General features: G+C 41.3%; 1 protein-coding gene across 1 annotated transcript in view; it reads right to left on the reverse strand.

Moving 5' to 3' along the window:
* Positions 1–13,004: 13,004 nt before the first annotated feature.
* The window catches only part of Chrna7 (cholinergic receptor nicotinic alpha 7 subunit), a 127,546-nt gene continuing 120,720 nt past the window's right edge, over positions 13,005–19,830 (reverse strand). Inside the window, exon 10 of the mRNA XM_031386859.1 lies at positions 13,005–17,151. Within this exon, the coding sequence (XP_031242719.1) occupies positions 16,633–17,151 (519 nt within the window). The 3' untranslated portion in view covers positions 13,005–16,632. The remainder of the gene's footprint in view (positions 17,152–19,830) is intronic.

The raw sequence follows: 19,830 nt of genomic DNA on the forward strand, positions 1-19,830 counted from the left end.
GTAGGGTCTGTATGACATCTGCCCAAATCTTCTAGCATTCATAGTCTCTGGTGAGAAGTTTGGTGTAATTCTGATAGGCCAGCCTTTATATGTTACTTGACTTTATTCCCTTACTGCTTTTAATATTCTTTCTTTTTTTAATGCATTTGGGGTTTTGATTCTTAAGTGAAGGGAGGAATTTCTTTTCTGGTCCAGTCTATGTGGAGTTCTGTAGCCTTCTTGTATGTTCATGGACATCTTTCTTTAGGTTAGGGAAGTTTTATTCCATAATTTTGTTGAAGATATTTATTGGCCTTTAAATTGTGAGTCTTCACTTTCTTCTATACCTATTATCCTTAGGTTTGTTCTTCTCATTGTGTCTTTGATTTCCTGGATGTTTTGGGTTAGGAGCTTTTTGCTCTTTGCATTTTCTTTGACTGTTGTGTCAATGTTTTCTATGGTGTCTTCTGCCCCTGAAATTCTCTCTTCTATTTCTTGTATTCTGTTAGTGATGCTTGCATCTATGACTCTTGATCTCTTTCCTAAGTTTTCTGACTCCTGGGTTGTCTCCCTCTGTGATTTCTTTATCGTTTCTATTTCCATTTTTAGATCCTGAATGGTTTTGTTCATTTCCTTCACTTGTTTGATTGTGTTTTCCTGTAGTATTTTAAGGGATTTTTGTGTTTCCTCTTTAAGGGCTTCTACCTGTTAACCTGTGCTCTCCCATATTTCTTTGAGGGAGTTATTTATGTCCTTCTTAAAGTCCTGTATCATCAACATGAGAAGTGATTTTAGATCTGAATCTTGCTTTTTCTGGTGTGATGGTGTATTCAAGACTTGCTATAGTGGAAGAATTGGGTTCTGATGATGCCAAGTAACCTTGTTTATGTTTCTGTTGCTTATGTTCTTATGCTTGCCTCCGGCCATCTGGTTATCTCTAGTGCTACCTGCCCTGGCTAAATATGACTGGGGCCTGTCTGTCCTATGATCCTAGTTATGTCCGAACTCCTCAAAGTCAAGCTATCTCTATGATCCTGTGATTCTGGGATCCTGTGATCCTGGGCCCATCAGAGTGCCCAGGAGTTGAGCTTCCTCTGGGTGTTTTGGGACGGGCTGCAAAATTTCTGCCCAAGGTCTGCTTAGGGAACCAGCCCAGACAGACTGGAAGAAACACTTACCACTGGGCTGGCAGAGTTCGTGCTTGCCTGGGTGCTGCTGGTCCCAGTTACTCCTGGTGTTGGGAAAATGTTGTGTCCTCCTCATCTCTGATTCTCTGATCCTGGGAGTGTTAGAGCGCCTGGGAGTGGAGCTTCCTCTAGGTGTTGTGGGAGTGGTTGCAAAATTTGCCCTCAAAGACTACTTAGTGCAGTGGCCCAGACAGACTGGAAGGAACCTGTTCCACTGGCCTGATGGAGTTCCTGGGTCCCACTGGTCCCAGTTACTCCCAGTGTTGAGACAGATGTGTCTTCCTCACCTCTCTGGATGGAAGTTTTTTATTCACTACCTTGCCTTTTTGGTTGCAATTCCCCATCCTGATCCTTATCTCCAAATCTTATGCCCTGTCTGACCTTAAAACTTAAGGTGAATTAGGGCTGAAGAAATGAGCAAGAATACAAGCTTGCTGTACAAGCTTGAGGATTAAGGTCTTCAAATCTCCAGCAGCCATATAAAAAAAACCAGTAATATATACCTCTGTATACCTATAATCTTAACATTGGTGGGTTCAAGACAGGCAGATCCTGGGAGCTTGTTTGCCAACTAGTCTAGCTTGCAGTTCAGTGAAACTCTGTCTCATGAGAATAAGGGAGAAAATAACAGAGGAAGACACTTGATGGATGCCCTCATCAGCCCTCTGCATGTACACAGACAGGCACAGGCACCTACACATCCAGGTGCATGTAACTAGCTCTCTCTCTCTCTCTCTCTCTCTCTCTCTCTCTCTCTCTCTCTCTCTCTCTCTGTATCTCCTTCCATTAATTTATTTATTCACTTTACATCCTGATCGCTCCCACTACTGGTTCCCCCCTCACAAAGTCCGCTCCGTCCCCCTGCCCCTTCTCTCCTCTGTAGTGGTGGAGGCCCCTCCTGGTTATCCTGGCATCCTGGCACATCAAATCTCTGCTGGGCTAGGTTTATCCCCCCCACTAAGCCTGACAAAGGCAGTCAGATTTCTTCTGATAGCATACTTGTTCAGCTTCCCAGCATGATGCTTAGCAAATACCTTCTAGTATGAAAGAGAGGATGTATCTGAATCCCATTTTTGTCAATACTCTGAGGACAAACTGAGTGAGTCATACTTCTGCCCTCCATGGAGCCTTCAGAGGCCCCCTGCTGCTTTTAGGACCAGGAAATTGCAATGGCACTCCTGTTCTTCCTCCAGGAGGCAATCCACTCCTCTCTGTAAGAGTGTAAGGTAGCTTGTGGCTGCCTCCAGTGGGATTGCCTGACTGGGTCACCTCTGCTCCTCTGTTCCAGGCCACCTACCACCTTGTTACACTCACCTCTTCTCATTGGTCAGCATTTCCTGTCACTAGTTCATTGAACTTTCTACCCTACTTTCAGCTCCACCTGATACATCTCTCCCTCTTCTTATCTCTTATCACCGACATTCAAACATGCTCATTTTGTGAATTGTTTCCGCAATCAAGTGTGATAGTTAATGACCCTGCCAGCTTCCTCAAAGCCATTCTCAAACGTCTTTTATTTTTTACGCATGATTTTCCAGCATTAGCATTCTGAAAAATATCACCAAGGATTTTTTTTCTCAGATATTTGTTATCAGGCAACTGATGACATCTCTTGAAACTTTCGCCTTTTCACTCAAGAATGTGTGGCTGGATGTCATTACCACAGCAAGTGGAGTTTGTTAAGTGGAGAAAGAAGTCTATGTTTTGGATCCTTTAAAACCATGACATTCATGTCTGCCATGTGAATGCTCAGGCTAGATCATGTCCCATGCTGGCAGCTTTCTTTTCCTGTGCCCTTTGTGCCATTCTAGAACTAGGCTAGATTCTGGAGTCTCTCATCATTTCCTATTTGCAAGTGGGGAAATAGAGATTTGGGTAATGTAATCAAGTGCTGGTGCTCGGTTAGTGGGAGCAGAACTAGGTAGATTGAACCCATCTCCCTATGGTGGTCATTTGTAAGCACTGCAGTACAGATACTAAAGGTGTACAAAGGCACAAAGATCGCAAGTCAGAGAAGTATCTTTAATAATCTTTCTTCATTGTGGTCTACCCAGGGTATGGAGCCTTAACCTAGGTGTGAAGCATTCCCCAGGAGTTATGACTGCAATGCCATCCTCAGATGATTCCTTTGCCTGAGCCTCCAACAGTATCCCCAATTTCACAGCATCAAAGATAAAACTGTTAGAGCAAAATGACTTCACACGAACATGTTCAATTTCAGCTACTACAGATTATATCAATTAGTGACTAAAATGATGTGAAGAGCAAAGCTAAGCCAGACAGGTTATCTCTACATTCCCTTCCATCCCACAAAGTCCAAGTCAGGATAGCCCTCACTGTTCCCCTATATTTCCAAAGAAATAAAGACAAATATTTGTAGAATAAACAGAAGCAGCACCAGGACATTTATAATCCCAGCTCACACACAACTGTTGTGCAAAACTCTAATGTTACTAGAGCTAGTCTCAAAAATTGTCTGGTTTTGGATGAGCCACCAACAGAGATCTGTGATTGCTGGCTTCCAATGTTTTGTAGTCTCTGTCTCAGAAAAAGCTCATTATAGCTGCTTTAGCTACGGAACACTTTTTATGGCTGTGTGCCTGACAGAGGGGGCATCAGATGCTTTTGTTCTCTCTTTCTACGAATGTTATAAGAAAGTATACCAAGACTGGGTGGTTTCAACAACAGAGATTTATTTTCCCATAGTTCCGACTGGAGTCTAAGATCAGCATGGCCTTTCTAAACCTCTCTCCTTGGTGGCTTCTCTGTGACCTCATATGTGAACTTTGCTCTCAGTGTCCTTACCTCTTCTTTTAAGGACACTAAGCAAATTGGATTACACCTACTACCTACTACTCCTGCCCAATTTTAACTTATTAATTCTTTAAAGTCCCTATCTTCAAGAAAGTTTACCTGGAGGATTAGGTTTGGAACTTCAGCATATGAATTTGTGGGGAAATGATTCAGCTCCACACAGGGTCCAAAGTGTTCTAAGTGACCATTTGGGAGCTCAGGCCGTGTTTCCAATAAGGTACAGAACTGTGACCACTCCATTTGAGGTGTGGGTTCATTTTAGCCCATTGGTCATGGCTTCCCCTGTCCATGTATTTCTAGACACACAGAAGAATCTTGAAGAAGCTCAGGAAACATCCTGCTTCCCACTACCATACCACCAGCATGTCCTGGTAGTAACATGTCTCCCCTTTGTCCACAAACAGGGGAGAAAACCTCTGTCTTCTTCAATAGTCCATTGCCTCCTGAGTGTAAATCTTTGTGGTTGATATGTGAAAACTTACACTTTTAAAAATGGCTCCTTCACTAATTCTCTTTCAGGTTAAACACTAAGAACCCAGGTCTCAACTCTGTGGCAGTTTTTTTTATTGAGTATTTTATGTATTTACATTTCAAATGTTATCCACTTTCTCAGTTTCTCCTCTGGAATTCCCCCATCCTATCCCCCCTTCCCCTGCTTCTATGAGGATACTCCCCTACCCATCTAGCCACTTCTACCTCACTGCCCTGCCATTCCCCTACACTAGGGAGTGGAGTCTTCACAGGACCAAGGGTCTCCCTTCCCACTGATGTAAGACAATGCCATCTCTGCTACATATGCAGCTGGAGCCATGGGTCCCTCTATGTGTACTCTTTGGTTTGTGGTTTAGTTCCTGGGAGCACTGGAGGTCTGGTTGGTTGATATTGTTGTTCTTCCTATGGGGTTGCAAACCCCTTCAGCTCCTTCAGTCCTTTCTCTAACTCGTCCATTGGGACCCCGAGCTCAGTCCAATGGCTGCCTGTGAGCATCTGCCTCTATTTGTCAGGCTCTGGCAAAGCCTCTCAGGAGACAGCTATAACAGATTCCTGTTAACAAGCACAAAGGAAATTTGATAGATATTTTAAGTTTCGTTGCTCAGTAAAAACTTTTCTTTTAAAGTTTAGAAACAGATAGCCATCGGTGAGACTCTAATGGCTTCTGTGTACTTTGGAAAATCTAAACCTTTGTCAAAATATTGAATTGCCTCTTTCCATAGAAGGGTAAGAAAGATTAAGATGAAAGAAAGAGAGAAGGGGTGGGGAGAAAGGAGTATGAAGGTGCAAATCTTGACTGTGGCATTTATCAGAAAGCATTTACTACTGCTATGTACTTTTTGGAACATACACACACACACACACACACACACACACACATATATATATATATACATATATATATATATATATATATATATTCCAGGGCCTTATGAATGTGTGAGTGGCGCAGAAGGTCACGGCTGTAACATGTGAAAGGATAAAGCCTCAAGCTACACTGAAGTAGAAACTTAAGGGTTCTTTGGAAAGTCAGTTGTGTTAGATAATGTTTTTTATTGGGGCAAAAGATAAAAGAGTGGTTTTTGTTGTTGTTGTTGTTTGTTTTTGAAGTGGACAGAGATGAAAGACAGACTCATAAAAGAAAGTTTCACTAAAGCAGACACAAGAGAAAGGATGTTCTACTAAAACAAATACTCGAAAGGACACATGAGAGATTCTTTACTAATTGGTCCACCTTACATTGCATAGTTGAGTTACATTTGTTGGAACTTCATAGAGAAAAACTCACCAAAAAAATTCTGGTGATGTACTACAGCTTTTTTTTTTTTCTTTTACTGCTTCTGTGGACTCATTCTGATAGATAAAGTGATGTCAGCTGAGACAGACACACATGCTCACACAGACAAAACACTTGCTGAAGCAAGATCCATGGAGGACACGTGATGTTTAGAAGGCTATAAATAGAAGTGGACTGACAGTAAAAGGAGGTTGAGCTTGGCTTACTTATAGAATTAGCTTTATTACTCTTGTTGGCCTCACATCTTTGCTGATCTTTGGTGATCTTCACTTTGCTGAGAAAGACACAGCTAAGAACTTTTCCTGGCATTCCTCCTGATCCCTCCTGCTGACTTGTGCTGAGGCTGAGGCCTAGCCGTTCCTGCTAGGTCATGCCTCTGCTGTTGCTGACCAGACTCTACTGAACCAGATGGCTAATATTTCTATGAGAGGTTTACAAGTAGATTAAGCTGCCTCTGCTGAACTGTGAACTAAACTGCCACTTTCCAGACAATACAGATGAGAGTTGCTCAAAAAAACCATTTCTAAATAGGTCCACTTTCCCCATATCCTTTCCTTTCTTCTACCTATGGTGGGTGATGGGCTAAAAGAAGGATTAAAGGACTTAAAAGCCATCATTCAAAATAGACTTTTAAAATATTAAAGTTACACTACACAGTCAAAATGCTACAGGCAGAAAAGACAGGGCTGAAAGCTGATAGCCACATCCTCAGTGTGACCCTACCCCACCCTACATACTCCTTCAAACCAAATGCAGAGGACCCCTGGCCTCTTGAAAATTTTGTGGTGGCACAAACAGAATTACATTCAACAGAAATGCCTACTTTGAATTTTAAATTTTATTTGAATCCCAGGCTGGAAATTCCCTCAGCAATGCATTCTCGTGGTGCTGGGCAAACATGGGCAACTTTTAGCCAGCCAATGCTCTCCAGTGGACTGTGTTGCTAAACTACAGTGTTGCTGGGTTAAGTATATTTAATGTTTTAGACACTTAGGGTATTTTCAGCTTGCAGCTGGTGATGGAAATGTTACTGCATCCATCACAATTTGAGGAATAGCTGTACTCATATCCTATTCCCCAATCGACACGCCAATTTGAAGTAAGGCTGATTAAAAAGTTGTGACGTGGAGCAAGGAGTCAAGAAAGCCAATGAATTAAAAAGCCTTAATGTCTCCAGAGAACCTTTCAGACAGCATTAAGATCCCAGAGCTCTTTATTGCATGGCTATCTCCTCTGAGCACAACCAACAGGCATATGAGGGACCTATCACCACCAATTGCCAGGCCTAACATCCAAATGAAATGGATACACTATCTTTTTGCCCTGATTGGAGATGCAGTTAAGGATAACGGTTGGAAAACACTCTGGGAAAGAAAGCTTAAAATGAGAGAGGTGAAAAACCAACCCTGCCAGCTGAAAGACAGTAGAGTTCCATGCCGGAATGGAGAAATGACTAGCAATGCAAGACTCTTCCCAGGGTGATAACTGAGGTATCATGGGTCCTAAACAGACCACCAACAGCGGCAGCCTTGGACAGAAAAGTTGAGGGCCTATGAACTGCAGGCCGACCTTCCTCTTAAAACCTCACAAAGGGACAAAATAAGAGGGCACTCTTGAGCTAATTAGAGCCTAAGTGGAAGAATGATTAGAGAACTCAGGAAGAAGGCCCTTTCTGAGAGAATAGAAGGACCCTGCAGAGCTTTCCAGGTCAAACAAAAGCAAGATGAAAATAGGTAAAGCAGCCATGCTAGGGACATCTGAAGACCTGAGCATAAAGAATGAGGTAGGAAATGGGGAAAGAAAAGACACTCATTGCAAACATGGCTGAGCAAACAGAAGGACATTCTCCAACACGGTGCCTGAAAATCTCATGAGAAACTGATTAGGACAGAGAAAAGATCAAGGCAGGAATTCAGTGAAAGGGAACTGTAGAACTTTGGAAACAAATGGAGAGCCATAGCTACCATTATTTCAGAATAGTCTTGAGAATTGAATGTATGAAAAACTGAAACTGAGGGGAATGGAGTTGCCAAGAAAACAACTTAGAAGCATAGAAGAAAAGTTTCAGATTTCCAAGGCGATAGACACGAGTAAGACATAATTAAACACAGACCCAAAATGAGAAAAAAGATGGAAATACATTTTGCATATATTTACATAGTTTATGTGATGAAAAGAAATGAATTTTCAGAAGGTAAATATAACTTGTGAAATTGTAAAAGCAACAAAGATAATTACATTATCACAATTGGTGAAACTAGATTACATGCAAAATGAATTAATTTCCACATTCTCCTCAACATCTCTGAATTTGCCCTAAAGGACAGACATGAGACTCTGTTGTGAATTGAGAGATATTGAAGTGTATAATGTAAAATTATGCAAGAAACTATAGAAAAGGATGAAAGTAATAAAACAGCTAGTAATAAGCTAGGATTTGAGATGAAATGTAAAAAGTAACAAAGATGATAATCATAATACATTATGGATAGATTTAATTCTATGTAAAATTATCAAGGCAACCTCTGAAACACAAAAAACAAACATTACAGCTTTGCCAAAAGGACGACAAATATTCCAAAAAGAAGAAAAATAGAGAAACTACAAAAAATAGGATAAAAAATGATTTCAGAAATTGAAAAGATATTAAAGTTTTTTATATATGTGTATATATATGCACATATATATAATTTGTTTCAAATGGTATATGTTCAAGATAAGCCTAAAACTAAGTGACTTAGAATAATAAAAATAAAATTAATGTGCAATAGTAAAGAATATAATAAAATGACCCCACTTCCTCATTTAGGGTTACTGAAGGCCTTGGATTTGTCATTTCCTGACAGATGAGTTAGGAGCAGCATTTGTTCTAACTTGGTCATTGGCCAAGCCACTGGCACAGAGACTCGAATACTTTGAAGCTCTAGGAGAGAGGAGTGAGTGGTTTTTGTTCTAGTGAAATGACTTTAGGTAGACTCCTGGGTAGCAACAAGTTGCCAGAATTACCAAGCCATGATCAGACACTGCAGACTCTTAGCCCATCTGTCTGGGAAGTAGTGGAACTGGAGGTGGGATCTTGCCTTGGTAGCAAAACCACATAAACTTTCCTGAATGGCAGACTCTCAGAGTTCTGGGTTGCTGAGCACAGAGATGTAATGGGGGGATGGTGCTCTGAGCTGGATGGGGAGCCCCCATCATTGTATCCCAGCAACCTACACCTTACTTGAGCATCTCTTCCAAATTGTTCTCCTTGAGAAGGATGCCTCTTAATAACACCAAGGGCAATTAAAATACACTCCTAAGTTCAGACTTCCAAAAAGACTTACAGAAACCTCTATTTTTGGAGTCAAATCTGACAGTTGTGGGTAGGTTGGAGTCACCACTTTTTCTTCTCAAGGGAAGGGATACACCTCTGAGTCTCAGCCCTGTACAGTCTGTCCTAGTTTAGGCAGTCAATGTCAGGACTAAGCTAAATTCATAGGACATAGGACACAGAGCAGATGCTGGAAAGTCAGTAGTTATGGGAATGCCCTGAGAAAAGTCATGTTTCTCAGAAGAATCAGTTGGCTGCTTCCACACAGCAGGTAAGGACCTGTCAGGCATCTACTAAGAAGCAGCAGTCATGAGCTTGGTTTTAAAGTTCATGTGATTTTAAAATAAATATTTTAAATAGAACTAAAAGTACTATATATTAAAATATACAGCTGGCTGCTAAACTTTTGATAACAGTAAAGTTCAGGTCTTCATATGATAAACAAGAATATACAGAGACAGGAATGGTTGTATAGCCCAGTAACACCAGCACACAGGAGGCTGAGGTGGGGGGATCATGAGTTTAAAGCCAGCATGGAATTGTAGCAAAGCCCTGTCTCAAAATAATTGAAAAAAAAAAGCAAGGAGAATTGTCAAAGGCATCTGCTGAATGACTTAGAAGCCCACCACAAAGTCCCAACGAAGCTGTGTTATGAATGAGTCCCAAAGACAACATGCATATAAAAAAGCTGCAGGTACCCAGGAGACAGAGTGCATGATTACATTCATGTGAGATTCATGAAGAAGAAGTTTATGTAGGTGGAAGGATGACTTGTGGTTTTCAGGAAATAAGGCAGGTGAGGTGGGATCTAGTATGGACAGTTCCAGCCTTGTAAGATGAACAGTGAAGGAACTAGAGGGTCATGATGGCTACACATGACCTGAGTGAGCCAAACCACTGAACCATGCGCATAGAAGTGGTTCTGATGATCATTTTAAACTTATATATTATTTTACCAAAATATAAATATATCTAAATGTTTTTTGAAAGAAGAGAATTAAAACGTTAAAAGCAAGAATAGCAGACAAATTAGGTACAAATTTCTGAGCAGCAAACAACTAAGTTCAGGAGGGTGAGGATGATGGCCTGTTCAGTAAAAAGCACATCACGCAAGCAAGCATGGGAACCTAAACTTAATCTGCATGTATTTGAAATTCCACAGTTGTCAGGTGGACACACATTCTGGGTGGGGGGCAGTCATTGGTAGGACAATGTGGGTTAACTGATAAATCTCAGCTTCAATAATAGATGATATCTCAAAAAAATAAAGTTGAGAGTGATTAAGGAAGATACCCAATATCATCATTGGACTCCAAAAATTTGGTCATACCCATGAACACACACACACACACACACACACACACACACACACACACATACACTAAACTAAATGGTGAAGACCTGGGTAGAACTGTGGATTGTTTCTTATGACTCCCAAAGTAGACTATGCTGACAGTGTGGAGATTAGGAGAGTCTTATAGAGACTGAACTACAGATGGCACCTCAAGAAGCCAGGACTTTGGGGCTCTTTTTCCAACCCATGAAGCAGAAACCATATCAGAAGGCCAAAAAGATGGGGTCTACAGTGGCAATGTCAGTGTGGAGAGAGCTGGGAAGCATTCAGATATGAAAGAACAAGAGAATGTAAGATTCTTGAGAAAGGGTTACATCTTGAGACTTGTACCCCAACAGGGCTGTGGTAAAGGTGTCTGCGGAAGAGTGCTAGGGGGACGGTGTTGGAGGGCTTTTCTTTTAGCTGCTCTTGTGGTGGGATGGACATCTGGCACATCCCACTGTCTGACTGGTTGGCCTCAGTGATTCCCAGCATGCAGCAGGAATTTACATTTAGACCTTGAGTAGGGATGGAGAAGACCGCACCTCCAGCAACTGTGTGGCTTGCACTGCTTTGTTGTGTTGATGGTTGTTTTTGTTGTTGTTCTTGTCAACTTGACTCAAACTAGTGTCATCTGGGAGGACGGAACTCAACTAGAAGAGTTCTTCCATCAAATCAGATTGACTCCTAGATGATTCTGTGGGGCATTATCTTGATAAACAACTGATGTGGAATGGCCAAATCCACTGCGGGTGGTACCCCACCCCGGGAAAGTCTCTTGTTTTTAATAAATTTGTTTTATTTATTCACTTTACATCTGGCTCACTGTCCCCCTGCCAGTCACCCCCTCCCACAGTTCTTCTCCCATCCCCCCTCTCCTCCTCTGAGCAGGTGGGGGCTTCCTGGCTATCTTCCCCCCTCCCCCAACTTCAAGTCTCTGTGTGGCGCTTACTCTCCCTCTGAGGCCAGACAAGGCAGCTCAGCTAGTAGAACATATCCCACATACAGGCAACAGCTTTTGGAATAGGCCCCACTCCAGTTGTTTGGGACCCACATGAAGACCAAGCTGCACATCTGCTACATATATGTAGGGAGGCCTAGACCAGACCATGTATGTTCTTTAGTTGGTGGTTCAGACTCTCAGAGTGCCAATGGTGCATTCCTTTAATCCCAGTACTTGAGAGACAGAAAGCAGGCAGATCTCAGTGTGTTTGAAGCCAGCCTGGTCTACAAAGCCTTGGCTGTTCCAGGATAGCCACGGCTATCACATATTAGACAGAGAAGCCTTTTGGCAGTGGGTTGGGAGGAAGCAGTCTGAGCAAGACATGATAGCAAGCCATAAGCAGCATTCCTCCATAGAGTCTGCTCCAGAGCCTCCTTGAGTTCCTGTACCAATTTCTGTCAATGATGGACTCCGTGTGGAAGTGCAAAACAAATAAATCATTTCCTCCCTATGTTGCTTTTCATCATGGTGTTTATCATAGCATAGAAAGCAAACAAGGATACCTGTTTTCTGCTGTAATTACAAAGTGTTAGTTCAGTCCAGGGGCAGATAGGACCCAGGAGCCAGTAGGCTTTTATAGTAAAATCTAATTATCTGTGTCCAAATTCTCTCTCTCAATCTCTCTCTCTCTCTCTCTCTCTCTCTCTCTCTCTCTCTCTCTCTCTCTCTCTCTCTCTCTCTCTCTCTCTCTCTCTCTTTCTCTGTGTGTGTGTGTGTGTTCAAATCATTAAGCATAGACGAAAGAAAAATGCACACAGTTAAAAGTGAAAAAAAAAACTTCACAAATACAATTCAAGTCAGAATTCCTAAAGCTTTCATTGAAAACTATGCAACTCTATTTAAACATTGATGTGGTTAATTTTAAAATAAAATATGCAACGAAAACCATCTATTGTGGTGCATTCCTATAATCCAGGACAGAAAGCTGAAGCAGGAGAATTTTGAGTCCAGACCAGCCTGGGATACAGAAATAGTTCCTGTCTAGAAAACACACACACACAATTAAAATTGACACCAAAAGTTCTAATATGTTTGATGGGAGAAATCCAGCTCTTTAGACAACTCTTAGACAGTTCTTGCCAACTTAAGCAAAAATTAACTAAAACCAATTAGAATCATTCCTCAGTGTTCTTAGGACAGGAACTCACATGAATATAAAAGTATGAGGATGTTCAAGTCCTCCTATAAAGTGGTGTGGCATTTAGATATAACCTCCATATAGCCTCTCATTTATATTATACCATCTGTGGTTTATTTATAGTATAAATGATGTGTGCTCACTATATTGAACTAACAATAGAATAACAACAAGAAGAAAAGCTGCATATGTTCAGTAAAGATTTGACTTTTGAATATTTTTCATCCAATTAATTGAATACAGTGGTATATAAAACACACTATGGACAGCAAAAATCATAAGACAATGTGGGCATTACCTGAAGAATATATTAATGGCATCACCTTAAGAATTCTGTTAATAAAACCTTCTACTGGGGAAAACTGAAGTTTCCGATCCTTTCTATGGATACTGGGAAGACTGACAGAAAGATACCATCTCCATTTTTTCCAGACAACAATAAAAGTTGAGAGGATGCATGTATAATTTTTATTATGATGAAGAAAATACATGTCTTCATACAAGTAAAGTTGTGCATCATTAAACGTCCATCAACATTAAGAACAAGACAAGTATACAAACAAGCCAACTACTGTTCTCAAGTGCAATCGACAGAAAATGAAATAAAGATATTGGAAAGAATGAGTTAAAGGAAAATCTTAGAAACAAAACAACCACAATGATGGTGACTAATTATTTGACATTAACATACAAAACCCAACCATTTGTCGTATATATTTGGCTTATAAAAAAAAAGCCAAGTGAAAATGGTAACCAACTGATAAATAGCCAGAAATAAACAGCAAGAAATGTATAGGGCTTTTCTGATCAGCCTTACTGAGTGCTGTAATACTAGATTTGAGTACAAGCTGAAACTGTGGCGCTCCCTAACAGGAAGACCTGCTATGTGAATCCACTGTGACCCAGTTCATGACACAGAGAATAAGAGGGAGGGATCAGAAAATAGTATCCATTTAAAAATACTGATAATGCCAAGAAAACTTTGGAAATCAACAGCATTGAGACAGATTAATCAATGGAACAGAAAAGCACTTGGAGAAACATAGTTTCCACAAAAGGTGACAAAGTCTCACTGCATTACAGAAATGCTTTATTATATGTCTGTGTACCAATGGCTACTCTTGGAGATAAATAACTAAATCTTTATCTATATTTCCTATAATGAATCTTAAAGAATAAAAAGTCATAAAGGCAAACAAGTGGAAATGTTAAGTTTTAAAAAGAAAATATGACTAATTTATTTATAATTTCAACCTGGGAAGGCCTCTTCAAACCTACAGGGCAATCATGTTCTACAAAGGAAAACAAAAATAAGCTAACAACACAGAGTTTTGAACTTTCTAATATAAACATGCAATCAATGAACACCATAAAAAACAAATGACAAATAAGTTAAAAGAATAAAATAACTGAAATTTGGATTAAAGATATAAATATTATAAAACTGAAATAATATATGTATATATGTGAAAACTTCATCCTTGCTCATGGTCAAATGAACTAAAATCAGAATGTTTTTGCCTTATCATTTTTATCTATCAGATCGGGAAAGGAAAATAAAATTTGAGCATATTTAACAGCATAAAGCTGAGAATCTGACCCTTTGACTTTGGATGAGGATATCCACTGACCAGTTCGTGGAGAACTATCTGAATGTACTTATCTAAAATCTCACATAGTCTTAGATCCAGTAGTTCCATTTCTAAACTGGAATTTATACATAAAACCTTTGGCAAATTATGCACCAAAATGCTAACTGTAGACTTGTGTATAAAACTAAAACTTGGAAATGTTGCAGCTATGTTTTCACCACTAAAAGGCTGATCCACTAGATTGTAAGCCACCAATGGAGGGGAACTCTAAGCAACTGTTAAGAGGAATGAGGTAGACCTTTAGACCATTATGAAAAGCTCTCTAGGACAAAAGACTAGGTGCCTAGCACCTTTCAAACATGAGTTCTAGGAAAGCAACAACAAAGTCTCTCCATGTTTTCTTCCCTCTCTCTGTTCCCACCTTTTCTTTCTTTTTCTCTAAAACTGTCCCTAGGAGGAAACGGAAGCAAGGAGAGACTATTTTGAACCATATACACCTAACTATGAGCACAACTATTCTTTATCATTATTTTTATAATGACAATAATTACTCAGATAGTCAAAGCAATGGCTAGGGTTCAATTTTTAACAGTAAGACACAAAGCCTGGTCTTTAAGTATCAGAACATATCTATTTGTTTCTAGTTACTTTAATCAAAAAGCATAATACCAGCAAAATATTTTATACCATTTGTTGATACTGTATGTGACAGGTGCATGCTAGGAATAACTCTGCTCCAGATGTGGGTGCTAAAATAAACAGTCTCCAGATTTAGCCATGTTACTCTACACTATATCCTCTCTTCAGTCACACACACACACACACACACACACACACACACACGCACGCGCGCGCGCGCACACACACACACACACACACACACACAGAGTGTACATGCATATACCCACATACCCACATACAAACAGGGTACCACCAAGCCTTCATCCTCCTATAGTGAAATTAATGGCTGGAAAAATGTGAAGTTTTGTCTGGTTGGTTTTTGTTACTCTGAGAAATCTAACCTCTCATTTCATTTTTGGAGTTAGAAGCTTAAAATTTCTGAGAGCTTCAGAAGAGTCATGCAGTTTTAATCCTTGAGAAGTTCAACAACACTATCAAACAGAAAAAGCTTTTCTTGGTGGAAAATCCTCTCACCTCATTAACAAATAAAGATGTGAAATGCACACAGACTAATATGAGCTATCCAGCCAGAGGGACCCTAGCTCAGAAAAAGAAAAAAACATACAAACTATATCACCCCCACCCCATCTCCAGTGAATCCATGCACTGACCCCAAGTGAGCTTTGCATCCGAAGCCATGGGAAGGCAGATCCTCAGAAGCCAAACCCTGAGACTACCAGCTTTGTATCTAGATGAGTGATCAGCGACATCATCTCTCCATAGCTCCTGTCACACAGGAGCCCAGACGGGACTAAACTGCTTCCCTCCAGCCCCGACATTGGGCAAAGCCATAGGGAGTGTGCACTTGATGTATAGATGCAAAAACTTCTAAGACTTGTGAGTCTGGCATGCAGAGCAACTAACGCACTTTTATTTTCAACACACACACACACACACACACACACACACACACACACACACACACAGTTTAGGTAAGCTTCAGCTACTCCTTAGTTAACACTCAGAACTCTATTAGCCTTTCAGTTTTTGTACAAACAAATTCACTTACCTTTTCAGGAAATGGAAACAGTGTGAAACTTGGGGGGGCCATCGAAGATCTACATAGGCCAAAGCCTCAAAACCCTTTTGGCTAAGGTGAGTCCTAGTTTTGAACTGACACAACTTGTGTGATAAGTTAATTGTCAGGACACATCTACAGGAATTAGCTTGCAAAACATCATTTAGAAGGCCAACTTTCTCCCTGGTATAAAGTTGTCATTGGTAAAGACAAAGATAGACAGACAGACAGACAGATAGGTAGATAGATAGATAGATAGATAGATAGATAGATAGATAGATAGATGTAAGTTGAATCACAGAGAAAGTAGCAGAGAAGTTTGTAGTTTGAATTTGTATTTGCCTTCCTTTTGCAAGGCAGCTGTTGAAATGGATACAGGGGGAGTGCTCTGCATTGGTTTCATCCCAGGTCTGTGCATGGCAAAGGCAGACTGCCAATTCTCATGTGAGCCCATGACAAGGGGCATGCGGGCATGCACCACCAACTGGACAAGCCTCTACTGGGCTACTAGAGCCACTAAGATCTTCCCTCTAGGGCTATCCAGAGTGGGTAAATGACCACATAGTACCCCTGCAGAATACAATGATATGCCAGTGATAAGTGCAAGAAGAGTAAACAGAAGGCTGCTGGGATCTTTTTAGTTAAAGTAACCAAGAAAATAAATCTCAAGACCGACAGCTACAGGGATTCCTCAGAGTTCTTCCATTTATCACAATGTGGAGTTAGGACCCCAATTCTCATCCTCCATGTTCTCTTCTTCTCTGTGCATTTCCTACATGATAACATTAAGCAAAGTCTTTGGACACAGCCTCCACAAAGTTTGGGGCTGACATGAGGATGCCAATGGTGCAGATGATGGTAAAGACCGAAAAGGCCATGAGGCACAGGCGGTCCACCACACAGGCTGCAAACTTCCACTCACTGCAGATCACCTCGCTCTCATCCTGGCAGCGGAAGCGGTTGGCGATGTAGCGGACCTCTTCCAGGATCTTGGCCAGGTCGGGGTCCCCATCAGAGGGGTGCGTACCATGCATGAGGTGCTCATCATGTGTTGGGGAGCAGGCCAAACGACCACACACGACCCCAGAGTCTGGAGTTGGGGCACAGTGCATGCCCTCCAGGCCTCGGAAGCCAATGTAGAGCAGGTTGCCATTGCTGGTGGGTGGCCCAGCCCCTGCGCTTAGCTCCACACTGGCCAGGCTGCAGCGCCGCGGCTTGTGCTGACAAGCTGGCCGCACCTTGTCCTCTCCAGGCCTCTTCATGCGCAGAAACCATGCACACCAGTTCAGAAGAATGATCCTGGTCTGCAAAGACAAGAAGATGTCAAGGGCACCTCAGAGTTAGATATCAACTGAGCCCCCACAGAAATGTGACCCTCACAGTGTCTTGTCAGTGATCTTATAGAGCAAATCAACAAAGAAACTTGGCAAGAATGAAGTCAAATGTGAGCTGAGAATATGACCTATGTAGGTTTATCACTGGGGGGAACAAGCTGAAGTTCCCCTCAGGGTAGACATACTGCACACTGTGAGAGAAAATGGCACCTGGTTAGGTAACAATGTCTGAGATGTGTATGCAGGGAACACCATTTCTTTCCCAAGCCTTCCGGATTTTTGTTTGTTTGTTTGTTTGTTTGTTTACACTTCTAGAGACCTGCAGATCTAATTCCCTGGTTCTCAGGCAGACTGTAAGCTCCCCTTGTAAGGTCACTACAAGCTAAGAGAGGCTCTGCAATATGTCAGACTCCTCGCTTGGAACAACTTTGGGGTTCTCACGTCATATAACCACATCTCTTGTGAGTAAATGTGTATCTTTGCAACGTTGGTTTTAAAGGCTGCACAAAAATTACCAAGAGAGTCAATGAGAAACAGAAAACGAGGGTGATAATCTCTACTCTGTTCCCAGGAGTTGAGAGGACAGGTTGTAGTCCAGGGGCGCCAGGTTGTTTAAGGCAAAGACATGAAATAGCTTGTTTTTTTGTTTGTTTGGTTGGTTGGTTTTGGTTTTTTGTTTGTTTGTTTTTTGATGTTTTGGTTTTTGTTTTTTGGTTTTATGAGACAGGATTTCTCTGTGTAGCCCTGGCTATCCTGGAACTCACTCTGTAGACCAGGTTGGCCTCGAACTCAGAAAACCACCTGCATCTGCCTCCCAAGTGCTGTGATTAAAGGCGTGCGCCACCACTGCCTGGCATGAAATAGCTTGTTTAAACCCATGTAAATGGGCTATTGGGCCTAGGGTCCTATATCAAAACAAATGGAACATTAATATGGAAGGAAGTTTAGGTGTTTCTAACCCAACTCATTAGGCTATGATGATGAGCAAATAAGACCATGTGTGGGACAGTATGCTGGGAAAACAGAAGCAGGTGTTAGCACACTTCCTATGACTAGGGCAGGCCATGAAGGCTCGCAGACAATACCCCCTGCTGGTGTGCACATAATAAGTGCATGAGTGAATGAGTATAAGAGTTGCCTAAAACTAACAAAACCCTCATTCTTATATAAATTAATTTTAAAAGGCTGATGGCTCTAGCTGGGTATGGAATGCTAGTTTAATAATGTGGCCCTCGGTGTTTTATAAATGTATGATGTCCGATGCATAAACGATGAAAAGTTACTCTGTGAGTTTATAGGTTTTGTGTTTTGAGACAAAGAAGATCCTTGAAGACAGTCTTAGTGTGTAAACAGTGGACCTTGTCCAAGACCACCTAGATACACACTTCATGTTAATCTTGACATGATCACAGGAAAATTTCTCCACCCTCTCATCTGTAGGGAAAGACACAGGTTGTGAAGTTCATGTCTGTAGTCCTTGGCTCTTTGGCAGTCATTTTTACAGAACCTTATCAAACATTGCAAATATCAGGTCTGCAGATAAGGAGTGAGAGGCACCAGAAAGGTCAACCTTAGGTTCCTCCTGGCTGGGCAGCCTCTCACAGACTTACACTTCTAGTGGCAGACTAAACTGAGGCAAGCTCACAGCTGTACGGATTTTTCAAGATTAGGAAGAAGCAGAGGTACCTAGCTACCTTCTCATGAGCCTGGATCTAGCTCAGTCATTCAGGAGTCATTCAATGAGAATGAAGTCCCCATTTTACACATAGACTGAGGCTCAAAGAAGACACTCGCATTGGATCCAGGTCAGCCCCTTACGGTGTCGAAACTGCTAAAAGCTTCATCTACCAAAGGAACCCCGGGTTCTCTTCAGAACGCCTGTCTCTTATCCCAGTCTCCTTTAGGAGACACTAGAAGGCTGGTGCTCGATCTCAAAAGAGGCTGTCAAACTATATGTGAATCTGAATCCCCAGGCAGCTGTGCACACAAGAGCTGAGTAGGGTTGGGCACTTCTCCTGCCACAAGGGGGTTTGTATGCTGTCTGAGATGCATCTGCAACTAGTATCCTCCATGTCACTAACTCTGTTTTGAATTCCATGGCCCAAATCATTAGCTTTCAAGGACAGCACATCTCCAAATATGGAATTATTCTGTCAGTACTTATCAAAACGTGCCCATGACCTCCTCTGTTAGCCTACGGTTTTGTTGTTGCTTGTGCAAATGTCACATAATGCCATTGCACCCGGCAGTATCTTCTTCATAATAGCAACAAATCATAATAAGAGTCTCCTGGAGACTGTTTATATTTCAAAGACACATAGAATGAATGAAAAATGCTGCATGCTTTATAAAATGAGACATATACACTTAGGCTTTAACTTGCAGCCAATTGGTTTTAATGACCTTTTATTTCTGAGAGGCTTGTGGTAGACAAATGTTCTTAATTAAGATGCTAGGAGAATAAAGCGGTACCAGTTTCATTAAAAAATAGCTTCGTGTCTCTGTGCATCAGTTCCTTCATCTTCACACCAGCCAAAATACTTAAAGAAGTAAGTATGAGTGTATTTTTTTGTTTTAGCATAATCACTAAAGGAAAAATAGGAAATTCATTAAAATGGTTATCAATATTTATGATTACAAAGGACGGGA

This window comes from Mastomys coucha, unplaced genomic scaffold (genome assembly GCF_008632895.1).
Source record: "Mastomys coucha isolate ucsf_1 unplaced genomic scaffold, UCSF_Mcou_1 pScaffold21, whole genome shotgun sequence".
NCBI classification, from domain to species: Eukaryota; Metazoa; Chordata; class Mammalia; order Rodentia; family Muridae; genus Mastomys; species Mastomys coucha.